Source organism: Branchiostoma lanceolatum, chromosome 17 (assembly GCF_035083965.1).
Source record: "Branchiostoma lanceolatum isolate klBraLanc5 chromosome 17, klBraLanc5.hap2, whole genome shotgun sequence".
NCBI lineage: Eukaryota > Metazoa > Chordata > Leptocardii > Amphioxiformes > Branchiostomatidae > Branchiostoma > Branchiostoma lanceolatum.
Genome location: NC_089738.1, coordinates 16,847,587 through 16,860,856, shown reverse-complemented (window position 1 = coordinate 16,860,856; position 13,270 = coordinate 16,847,587). Strand labels below are relative to the sequence as shown.

At 39.6% G+C, this 13,270-nt stretch overlaps 1 protein-coding gene across 1 annotated transcript; it reads right to left on the bottom strand.

The window, feature by feature from the left end:
- Positions 1–8: 8 nt before the first annotated feature.
- On the bottom strand, positions 9–10,403 carry LOC136422489 (filamin-C-like). Its single transcript, XM_066410259.1, has 8 exons — positions 10,274–10,403; positions 5,189–5,359; positions 3,469–3,621; positions 2,791–2,868; positions 2,224–2,364; positions 1,375–1,548; positions 150–296; positions 9–22 (listed from the first exon to the last, which is right to left on the bottom strand). Exons 1-8 carry the CDS (start codon positions 10,287–10,289, stop codon positions 9–11), a joined length of 894 nt encoding a protein of 297 aa, XP_066266356.1. The 5' UTR covers positions 10,290–10,403.
- Between the last annotated feature and the right edge of the window lie 2,867 nt (positions 10,404–13,270).

Here is a 13,270-nt window from a genome sequence, read left to right as displayed (position 1 = left end):
AAGTTAACTTATAAGACTGAGCCTGGCTTCATCAATGCATTGTCAATGAAAGTGAACATTGGACTGCATTGTCTCAGTTGAGCTAAATACATCATTACATACAATGGATGTAAGATTATGAGGTGTAAATCGTAGTTGTTTTGCCTTACCTGATACTAGCAGCTCGACCTGGTCGCCCCCTGCCCTGGTGGTGTCCACGTTAAATGACGCCACGTTCCCGACAGGTACGCGTTTGACGCCGTCGCCGTACACGCTCACCTGACGTCCGTCGATGACGTTGCACCTGAACGGGTTACCTGTACAGAACAAGATGAACAACATGTTCTATCAGTCTCTAATTCACCGTATTGTGCAAGTGCAGTAGACTGAGTGAAAACATCCGACAGACAGCAGCTAGAATGTCTTTGATATTCAGTTGTGTCCACAGTGTCTCATTCATGATCCGTGCATTCTTAACTTCTGCTTTGGTGTTAAGATATCCTGATTATTCGTATGCCTGCGTAGCTTTTTTAACGAGAATGTTCAGTGCAATGCAAAGAGACCACTTCTGGGAACTGAGCTAAATTTGTGGGAGATATAGAGTACTATGCAGGGAGACGACGGTGAACGTTGGCTTTGAAGGGTTGTGGGTTGTATTCTAGATGGAAGAGCTTGTCAGGGAAAGAGAAGGTGTAGATATGACTAGACGATTGGAATATCTCTACTCTTGGCAGATCACAACCAACACAACACCATAGAGTAGCTCGACTAACTACACCGCATGCCTAAGAGAGGCAAGGCCTTCACCTGTCTTTGTCCAGCCCCCAACGAATTGAAAAGCTCAATAGATAGATAAATAAGACATTATGTTAGAATGGTACATCTACATTTCCAGAGATCTAATATCTACTGTCTTTCGATGAGTGGGCAGATATGGCTCTTAGTCTTATAGTATACTGCTAAGAAATGCGTCACAGTGTGTACTACGAAAACAGTAACTTGGACATCAAGACTGATTGCATCAATAATTATTTGTAATTTCAAATCCATTTTTCCTTAGTAAACATACCATGTACAGTATGTGGGTATTATAAATGGGTCCACTTTCATTCTGCAATGAATATTATCTATAACGTCTTGAAAAGTATACTTCTTTCGTTTCTATCCCAATCACTTGTAACCAAATAGGCCTCCCATTGACTTTTCTATTAGCTGAGATAGCACTATCTAGTAGACAGAAGAGTAGGTAGAATCACAGGGACAAGGATATCGTTATAATTTCCGTTTCCGTCACAATCACTTGATCTTGTAATAAGGTAGGCATCTCATCGACTCTTCTATAATCTAGAAAGCAATACCTATATATAAGGGACAGAATAGTATGTAAAGAATCACCAGGGACGAGGATATCGTTGTGTTTGACGAAGATCTCGTGCGGTCGCCCCTCCTGTGGAGTGAACCTCAGCAGGTACCGGTCCTTGTCTGTAGACTGCAGGTAGCACGGGACCTCCTTACGGGCACAGGCCACCGCTGCGGACAGGGTGCCCTTACCGGCTTTTGTGGCATCAACTGATGAGAGAGGGAAAATATACGGTTAAAACTACCAAAGAAGGCTCAGGCTACCAAGAAGATCTTGTCTATGTGGACAGTAGGTCACTATAGACAGGATTGTTCATGCTTGTTTCAGTGGGATAATTGTCTAAGGGGCCACTACAAATGGTCACATTATTAGCCAGGTGGTCAGGTTCGACTGTATCCATTGTAAAGATGTTTAATTTTCAACTATCTTGTATCCCTATCATTTTATATCATTTTTACATATCTATATCTACCTTTTCCCCCAACAACCAGAGCAGGTCGAGGGACTAGGAAGGTAGATAGGTAGGGATCATTTTATGTGGTAAATTTGAACTAAGAAACATTGTAGGTCTAATGGAATCCGCTAGGATGGGTAAACCTAATCATTTTCAGATAAGGTCAAACATCAACTCAAATCTCATTGAAATACACCCATAGTTTCTCCAACAAACAAGAATGATAAGCATATGTAACCTCCTTGACGATGTTACATTGTACGGTTTATTTGAATTAGCGAATTTGGGTCGTTGTTGACAAAAAAGCAAGCATGATATTTCAGTGGTTGTAGTCACGCTATCTAACTCCGATAATCATAGGTTCTGGTAAATTGATGGCTAAACAGGCTTTGTGTGCACGCGAGTGGCTCAAAACAGTGACGTCACTCACTCGGGACTGCTACTTCCTGTCCGATGTCTACCGGGTCATCGATTGGGCCGACTCGCACTGCGCTTGCGTCGAACACGTAAGCGGTGAAAGGGCTGCCGGGAACGGGGTCGCCAGAGAAGTTGATGGTGATGGTGTGGGGTCCTGGGAAGTAGGGAAAATTCAGTCAGACAAAATATAATGAATGTCTTTATTGTCAAATACTACTTGCAGGTGAACAAGTAACATTTGGTGTACTGTGAATATAGATGTACAGTATATCATTGTATTATGTACATGCGTTTAGTATTTCGTTGAAAAATTCTACAATTAGGGTTTGGCTTCTTTCAAGGCAGAATGGAGAACGAAATGTTCGTATTTTGAGGAACGATTTAGTTGGGTGATTTTGGTACATTCGCCGAGACGTTTTAGTCTAAATTTGACATGGAAAAGTATAGGAAAACGGCATCCTTGAAAATGTTACGACATAAGTATTCTATTGTTGCATGATGTGGCTGTAATATGCTTGGGTACACACCTTCTCATGTAAAACCTCAGTAATGATCACCATAGAGATAAAACGATACGTACCCACTTCAGATGGTATGTACGAACAGTCGTAAACCCCGGACCCTGTAACCTTGCATGGTATCGCCTGTAAAGTGGGACCTGTAGAAAACAAAAGGCGACATTGTACGGCTGCGACCATAAAACAAAAACCCCTAGAGGGCCTAGGGTAGAACAAGTCGCGGAGACAATTACACGATACTCTTCACATGTCAACTTCTGCTATCAAAGAAACAGCTCATGTGTAAGCCTTCTATCTCTGTCGCTTTCAGACGGTACAAATGTGTGTGAAATCATCACTGTACAATAAAATAAACTACATATGTCAAGATTGATATTGCGATCAGACATAAGCGATGCGACGGTAGAGATACAGATTGGAGTCTTGGTCAATTCAGATCACTATCAGGATGCTAGGAATGTGTTAGGGTGGTCTTCTATTCAAAAATCTTAAATTTTGAGTCAATCTATTGACCTAAAGAGACATGAATTGAAGATGACTGTCTCTTAAGTGAATATCTTTAAATCTAGTTTGTAAACTTTGATCGGGATCTATACCCACAAAATAGGCGATTCTGTCAGATAAGAGTCTTTGCGCTGACCCTGACATATGCATTGATTCTTAGGCTAATCTTGATTGATTGAAGATTGATTGATTGATTGATTTGATATCGGTTATCGTAAAAGTTAATGTCCTCTCACTTGTAATGTTGATGCCCAGGATCCCGCCTTGCCCGGCCCGTGAAGTGTCCACCGTGAAGTCGGTGACATTGTCTACGGGCAGGAGTCCACTCAGCCCCCGCCCCTGTGCCGTGACCTGTCCGCCGTCGATCACTTTAACCACGAACGGGTTACCTGTGGAACATGTGCAGAAGATTAGAGACAAACAAAACCAGACACTGTCATTTTGTTGAGAGTACTTGTAAACAATAAACTACGCTACGATGACAAAGTTTTGGGATGTTTCAGAACTCCAGAAAAAGAAAGAAAGCAACATAAACACGAAGAAAGCTTTACCAGTGCAAAATATCACTTCAAAAAATGGGTATCCAAGATAACAATAAAATATTGATATTTCTCATACTTTTAAGTCCTTGAAGATGATTCAGTTATATGGGGCTAAAATATAGTAGATAATGATTTAAATCCTGATTCATTATGACAAGCTATTGAAATGAAATGTTTAGCACTAAAAAGGACAAAGTTGGGATCGACATTCGAGCGTCCTTGGCCCCAATAATTGCAGGTCAACAAGACCTTGAGACTGACAACATTCTTTTTTGTCTCTACCAGACTAACTCCGATTGCTATATGGCGACCGTTTGCCAGGGCAGTTTGGCCAACATATGGATCATTTTGGCCAATTATTCACCCTTCTGTATTTGTGCCGAATTCTACCATCCATACCCTCGTAGGAAGGTCTGGTAGAGGCTACATTCTCTCTCTCCCAACCCCTATACAACAATTAGTCCAGCGGATATTGCAGCTTCACACCTTTGACAACTATTCCGTCCGCTCGGTAAGTGGACAGGATGCCCCGTGGTTACTGTCAATCTTTACAGTTCACATCTCTCAGACTTAACACAATTAGACTCGGGGTCAAAGCACTTTGACTATGTGCACGCTACCGTCTGGATGACAAACACTCTGTTTACTAAGGACATACGAATTATATGGTATATGATTCTGCTTTGTTACCTTCATACATGCCCAATATTGCTTAATTTGAGATCTAAAATGTATGTAAGTTCGTTAAATTCAACGTTCGAAAACATCAGTTTGAATCTACATAGATTGTATGACATTCCAGTCGAGGTCAAATTCCTTTCAACATGTTATTGTTGTACTGTTTACGAACTATATAGTATCTCTTTCCGTCCTTGTTCTTGCTTTTAGTTGATAATAAGTTACTGTTCTCTTTTATGCATGTATATGGAGATTTTCCTTCTTACATTGAAGGTAAATATCATCTGAATAATGAGTAGTCATTGCAATTTTTGTACATCACATTTGTATTTATTTTGAATTTGAAGGATTGCAAAGAATTCAGTAAGAGTAATGTAGATTGGTTGTAGAAAAAGTGGTCGAATCTCAGACTGAGGATGAAGCTTTTTGATTATACAGGTAAAAAACGAACACACATACAGACAAACGGACGGACGGAACAACAAAAGAACGACGCAAAAATGTTAAGCGTTAATTGTTAGATAAACCCAAAGTGCATATGTTATCAAGATGCACAATAAAAAGTTACTCAAGCAAATGGATATATCTACAAAACTTCAGTAACTTTTGCTTCAGTAACTTCAAACATTTTCTTGAGTAATTTATGTGTTGCAAATCAAGTTAATTGGTTATGGAAATCACACAAATAACCAAAGTAAACAAATAAACAAGAAAACAAACAAACAAAAAGAAGTACCTTGGATATTGTTAGACCTACCGCCTACATCTTGGTCTCCAAACTGTACGTCGATGTTGTGAGGAGTCGGAGCGTTTGGTACAAAAGTCAGTAAATATTTCCCGTCACCTGCCTTCGTGAGCCGGCTAGGAACCGGGCCGTTCGGGCCATTCATCATTACGAAGGGGTCCCCTATAGGGAGGATTGGGGTGTTAGTGAGGTTGGGAGTTAGTTTTAAAACCTTACATACCATGTACATGTAAAACATACACAGAACCATTAGACATTGAAGTTAATAAACATTGTTGGATTATTTATTGTATTATACATGTAAGTATCGTGAACAAGTTTAAGCCACAACCGAAGATTGTTAAATGTTACAAACACAAAGACACAACAAAAGAAACAAACATAGTATTTTCTTGATTTTTGCAACATAAATTTATCGAAAGGTATGTAAAGGGTTGATCACATTTCTACAAAATATCATTTCAATTTCTGTTCTGATCTACAATACCATTAAGATACGTTTATTTCATTATCATGTACGTTTCTTGCGAATGTGTTTATCTATACACCTGCCCAATAGGATAGTACTGCCAGTACACCTATATAATTTTCCTTCACGTTATTGTACGTATTCATAACTGCATGCGCTATTACAAAAAGAATCGTAAGAAGCCATGTGTGATAACATTGTGACCTTCAACTGTGTTCGTTCAATAGGGACACCTGTATTTAAGTACATGTATGGACCAAGGACGAAACAAAGTACACCTAGTGCTGGTAATGATCACACCTGTACATCTGTAAACTGCATCATCAATATGTTCACCCCTGTATCTGCTTGCCGGTAAACATATGAGTTGTGCCAATAAAGATTGTAATGAAAGAGTGGCAGAACTCAGTGTAGACTACACTAATGATGACTTATACTGGAAATGAACACCCCTGTACCAGAATGTAAGAACATACATCGTTGAAGGACGAAACAAAGTAGTAGTACAGTTTATACTGATAATGGTTATCCCCTGTAACTGCATATAAGTACATATATAGTTGAAGGACAAGACTAAGTACAGCATATACTGGAAATAACCACCACTGTGCCTGTATATAAGAACATACATGATGGTTGAAGAACGAAACAAAGTACAGCTTATACTCATAGTTGCCACCCATGTACCTGTATATGATAATATGTCTGTTTGAAGGACAAAACAAAGTACAGCTTATAGTGATAATGACCACCCCTTTAACTGTTTATAAGAGCATACATGGCTGAAGGACGAAACAAAGTACAGTTTATGCTGATAATGGCCACCTCCTATACCTGTATGTAATTACATATATGGTTGAGGGACGGAACTGAGTAATATCCTGCAAATGGCCACCCACTGGTAGAAACAGCTGGCTATCTGTTCGGCTTTCTTTCAGGTGTGAAATCAACAGGTAATCATTCGGACATCAGGAGCCAGAGATGACATCTTCCGCACAATGTTGTCTTTGTTATAAGATGTTTAGAAGCATGCATGGCCCTAGTTGTGCCAGTTTGTCAAGGCCTGTGTATACTTATAGCTATATCCAGACAGTTAAAGCCCCAGTGTGCCCGTTTCCCCCTCATTTACTACTTTCTTTTGCAACACTCAATTCAATACAGCTTGTGTACGTGTGCAAACTTGCTATCAATAGCAAACCATGTTTATTTAAAAAGATACTTGGAGTTGTAAACTTCCAAACTGGTAAGGAAATTGAGGATATCTTAAATCAATTTCCTAGAGTTATCATCATCATGATCGGTCGTGGCTGCCTAGACTATTGGTGGCGATATAATGTTGGGATGCTGCTTTACGTTTCACACTAAGAAGTTTTGAACTAGAATGGAGAGGGGAGATGCATTTACTGCTTTATGATTATTTTTGGCATGTTTGTACCAGTTATAATACACATGTGGATATACGTTGACCAGTGAACAATCTATGAACAATTTCAGTGAATCGCCCTTGAGGTAAGATGAGGCGAATAACCTTCAGAACATTCTCCAATGGAATCCACCCACCACAGGCGTCCACACCACACCCTAAAATCCTTAACACAATAGATTCCTGGGCGTTGGCAAAATGATCAATCACGAAATTATGGACAGTGTAGTTCCTTGGAATCCACGCCCAACGAAGAGCAAGACTGCAGAAGTCTATATCTTATTGTCATTTTTCAATGATTCCAACTTCCATTGCTTCTAGTACTAGACCATACCTACGCTCAATGCATTTGTTATCGAAAGGTCTAAGCCCTGGATCAACTTTGTCCGCGCGAGCACACCCTTTATTTGTGGTCGCTTGCTGTGACGCAAATCTACAACTGATCTCCCTAATACAATAATCCCACGTGTGCAGCAGTCTCTGTCAATGCCCTTTCACCTTTAGGAAGTAAGGCTATGCTTGTCATAATAAGATTCAATGCAAGGGATAAATCTTTATTTTTTATGCGCTTAAACAAACCTTGTGTGAGAAACATTATCTGTTCCCACATCTAGACGTGAGCGAGAACAACTTGACTTTACTCGGTTAGTTTAGATAAGAACACTTAACAACTATGCATGTTTAATTCGTGTATTATTGTCTTTATATATATGAGGTACTAAATTGACAATAATATGTACGACAAATAGGGAGCTGGAAAATGTGAAGGAAGCAAACAAACAGGGAAGAGAGTAATATCTCATTAAAAGAACCTATAATAACTGCTCCATAGAATTGTCCACCATAGAATTGTCCGACAGAACGTCAAAAGTAACTCCACTACAAACTATAACAATGACAATGACGTATACTGCATAATTATGCCCAACTTTGGCTAATTGCATTGGTTTAGATACCTAGAGAACTGTACAAAAACTACGCTATGGTTTATTTATATCTATAATTTACGTGCTTCTTCTCTTCTTCTATAACAATGGCATGCATATTTAGCACTAACGACATGATTCCGCCCTGCCTACAGCCGAGATTGTTATCTAACTGGTGTTAACCTCTGACATGATAATGTACTAATCATAGCCTTCCTGCAGCACAAATTATTTCCTAACAATGATCTTTTAAGCCGTTTAGTCTCCTCTTACGCAACAGAAATATAATGAAACTCGCCTCACGCACAAGAGAGGAGAGTATACTTTAAAAGCCCATATATTACAAACAATTATGGTTGGAAGTTGACATTTCAGATTCCAAAGCTGAATCTCATCGCCCAAAGCTATTGACCGTGAGCCAAGGATCCAATTCGTAAACATTCTACTGAGTTCTTTGACAAATACACGCTCAAGAATCAACAAAACATTTCTAACATTCAGCGTTGAAGAAATTACATTGTAATAGTGATCAAGTCTTTGCACAACGACCATCAGCACATTGCGGCACCTTTGTGGGTGATTTGTTGGAGTGTGATTTTCCATTGACACCAGAATCCTGCTCACAGTGGCCATCTGTCTACTCTAACCATTTTCTTTAGGTATCTTCAGTGGTCACTATAGACATGTTTGATTATATGGCCTCCGTCGGTCAGTATTGAACATGGTAAAATCCTAATTCACAACAGCCCTACAGCATCGACTATGGCTAAACAGCCCTATACGAGAATGGCAGTCTCTGCCACAAAAATCACATCTGTAAGTTTGATTGTACCTTGGTTAATTGCGTAATAATCAAGTTACTTGCGTAATAATCAAGTTGGCCACAAAGGCACGAGAAATTGTCAATATGATAAGTTCAATGCCCACCGTCATCAATACTATAAAAAGGTTTGCAATTTCGTAGAAAACCAGTTACTGAAGTTACGTGTTATATTGTTGGTTCAAGTGGTAGGTGGAACACATCCTGTACGTTTGGTGTTTTCCTTCTATAACTCAAGCCAGCTTCATTCTGCTTCTAAACATCACTACGTCACAAGGCTTAGGGAATAAATCTATCAGCACGTCATTGCCGCGTCACGCTAACCACATTCAAATGTGACAGGACACTTACAGCATGTTATATGGGGCTTTTATCGTGCTTCTTTCATAACGTTCTGTCCTTTCTCAATTTTTATGATAATCTTATACATTTATTTGTAGCACAGCCAAACCTGTACAGGTGACCACCTTTACAGTAAGACCATCTGGTAAATGTGACCACTTTTTGTTGGTCCCTGATATTTTTTCCCATTGACACAAGCATTCAGAATCATGTCTATAGTTACCACCTGTCCCCGTAGACCACATTTTATCGGCCCTCTGAGTGGTCGAGTTGTCGCCTTGGGAAGTTTTTTGACTAAATGAATTTTGTCTCATTATATGTATTTATCGACAGACATTGGAGCTTAGCCTTTTAAGGATTGTATGCGGATATCTTCCATATTGAATTTTCTTCTATGTATTCGTATCATTGATGGAAAACACTTAAGATGACGACCAGATGCATTCTAATGATACATGTAGGTTCCCAAAAATTTTAGTTTAGCTTTTCAAAATGATGAGAATACTTTTCCAGAGTTGAATCGCGTTTAGATATTCGTATCACTGTTGAAAAAACAGTCAATACGACAGCTATATGCATATTATGATAAGTTGCCTTTTAACTGCCTTTTCACCTGTGTATATGATACCACTTGACTTTTTCCCTGTCAGAAGTGATAGATCAAAGAGTGGGTGGCACCTTACCGAGGGTGAGGCCACACAACTCCATGTGATTCACCAACACCGCAATTAGTGAGATGAAATTCCTCTGCACGGCATTGTCCCCGACATCATGTCGACTGAATAATTTAGAAGGCGCAGTAAGCTGGCTCTTCACCGTAGGTACCTATCGTATACATCCTTTAGTCGCTCTAAGTGGATGCAGCGAGGCTAAATTTGAGGTTAAAGACACCAATTGCGATAAAATTTAATTAGCGAAAACAGACGGTGTTACTGCACTCAGATCGGATGTTCACCCGCATATAATTAGTAAACAAAATATTTGAGAGGTGAGAGGTCACTTCCCTTGGGAGTGAAGAAAGGTAGTTAATGGCCGATTCCCTGCAATTTACGTTCCATTCTAACTCTGGAATGCATCAGCCATATAAAGAACATACCTCTGTGTCGAGTCATGATCGTATTTCAGCCAAAATGTAACAAATGTTCACAGAATCGGCCGACATGAGACGAAAACATCTCCGTGAGTTAATGACATGTTTCGGAGCGCAGGACAAGTTATCTGTCTGCCCAGGGGGGTTCTAGTGGGCAAACCTGTTCACTCATCACTACTTAGAAATAACACACGGTTGAGCAGAGCGACAAATATGGCTATGATATACATCAAATATGTGGGGAAGAAACATATCATAGCACCATCTATGATTGCAAGGGCAACGGTGACCGTTTTTGACAGGTGAAGGCATCTCTGCTTTATATCTCTTTGGGGAGAAAGGTATGGACGCATTGTTATACTACAGATGTATGGATAACAGTTCATTCACTGAACCTTCAGGCAGTTGAAAAACGCTTTGTGAGAAAAATCTTGGTAGTCCTTCGAGACGAAGATGACTGTCAGTGTGTTGTTGTGAGAAAAATACTTGTCAACAAAAACGTAAAATCCGAATCACAAAACCACGAGGAAAAGAAAACAAGCACAGAGATCCCTGCCGTTGCACCTGCTTTAACATCTTATTGAGCGGATGGCTTGGATTTAACTAGACACATAACACTCTATGCCTCAATGGCTAACATGCACACTATAAGTGTAACTCTGTTGGGTACGTTAATATATAAATACCACAACAGCAACAACTTTTACTGTGTTGATATTAGGCACTTTAGGATCTAAATATGGGTGGTATATAGGTAGTATATAGGTAGTGTATATGTAGTTTATAGGCAGTTTACAGGTAGTGTTGTAACATGACTATTGAATCAACAAACTCGTGGTTACACTTTTAAAAGATCTCACACCATTTACAGTATTTGAACATTTCAAAAGTTTACATGTAAAATAGAATAAAATAAGTTTTGGGTGTTTTCTGTCAATACTTGTAGGGGTTGTAGACTGTTGAATTTGTCTCATAATCTTCTATCAGGATGTCTATTTTGGACAACAAAAGCAATGATAAGTACCATTATGATACTAACAATAATACCTATATTAATACTAATACTACTATCTGGAGCGGAGATAGGTGTGTAGCGTGAACTCCAACAGTAATGGTTTACTGCAGTTTATCATAAAGGGCCCTGATGTAGAAAATTACAACTTAGCACGGACAGAGCTCTTAGACTATTCAACCACTAGTCTTAAACGCGACACACCCTGACTACAGGCCCACTTGTGTTTCCTTGTATGACTATCATATGTAAACGTATGTCTCTGCAGTGTCTGATTTCAAAATGTACGAGCTAGTAAATTGAAACACAGAATTGGTAAGATGTAAATGCGTTTTCACGTTTAACGGTTGCTTTTCGGGAGAATTACAGCTTTTAAAGATGCTACAAAAAATGCACTAATTTTACATGTAGTACGTGTGAATTGATGAGTGTCTACCTCCAACATTTTAATTGTACAGATGATTATCCGTCGTGTTATACAAGGTTTATGTAAGAAATTTTGAAGGTCTGGGCGCTATGAGTGACATATGGATCGCACGTCAACACGCAAGCCCCTGTATTATATGTAAACAATACAGCTGGGATTGTCAATGAATCATATATAGGTTATGTCACAGGGACATGAGATGCGGAATCGCAATAATAGTTGGTGCCATATGCAGAAAAACAGCGCGAAGCGCACCCCAAACCCCGCAAATATTTGGGCTCCCCTCCCCCTGTTGATTAGCAATGCCGTGTGGTTGAGTACATATGAATGGGAATAAAGCTGGTCGCTCACTGGAATGTCGTTCGGTGGGTTGTCTGCGTGCTTTCGACTGACACATCTGTCCGATAATCGTTAAAAAAGCCTTTCATTTTGCCTTTTGTGACACAGTTTTATCTCGTCTTATTTACAAAACTTTCTCCGTTTGTCTTAGAAATGTCAAGACAGAGGGTATGAGATGTAACAACTTGTCTTGAAACCCACCTTGCATGGAAGAAGACATCCTTCAGGCCAGAGCAGTTGGGTGACCTCTGCGATCGGTCCGACGAAAACACCGACACTTCTCTCGCTAACGTCGCCCCGTCTCGCCCTTCTAAGATTTTTCTCTGCTGCAAAATTCAACAGTTTCCACTGTCCTTCTACGATATTCTCAGACAATTTGCTAAGAAACAATCGCGCCGACGCCCATTGAAACGGGGAGACCTGCCCTCTCTACATAAAGCCTAATTCTACCAATTCACACAGCCATCTGATCCTCGCACAGGTAGCCTTTACTGTCACCGCCTGGTCTCGCGAGAACCTGCGAGATGTTCGAAGCGCCGAGGTCGACTCTGGAGGTCACGGAAATGTCAAAAGAATCACTTTTGATCGCTTCCGTGTCATGAGTTATTAATAACTGCCCACTGAACATAGTGCGGGCTACTGCTACTATGGCCTTGAACATGTTGGTGTCCTGATGTTAATTCTATTCGATATTTTGAGACCCGTCTTTTGCGCAATATTAGCAATATAATTTCATCGCTTTACATTTTAGTTGTTTTTTTACAGGTAAATGTAACATTCGCCAAATGCAAGGTAATCTATTGACTTTGTCGTGATTTTTTCTTTGAATCAAACTTTAGACACAAATGTAGAACTCTTTTAGAGCTCTTTCGGTTTTGAATGTCTTGCAGATTTAAAGATTTCTGTTATGTAGTTTATTTGAGAAAATTTGTTGGTCTTATGATTTGCATGTCCGCACCTGTTTTTTTTCACTTTCATTATTTGTAATTTTTGTTTTGTTCTTCTGTAATGTATCCTGTCGATGACGACATGAAAATAAGCTGTAAGCTTGAGTCTGTCGTCATCATGTCTTGTATGTAAATGTTGCAATAAAAAAAAAAATAAAAAAAAATGTCTTGCAGGACGGACACTCCGGGGACAATACATGAGTAATCTGGTAATTATGGGCCGTTCTCAGAAATTGTCTGTGTCAGTTAAGTGAAGATGGATTTTTTTTTTTTGCTTT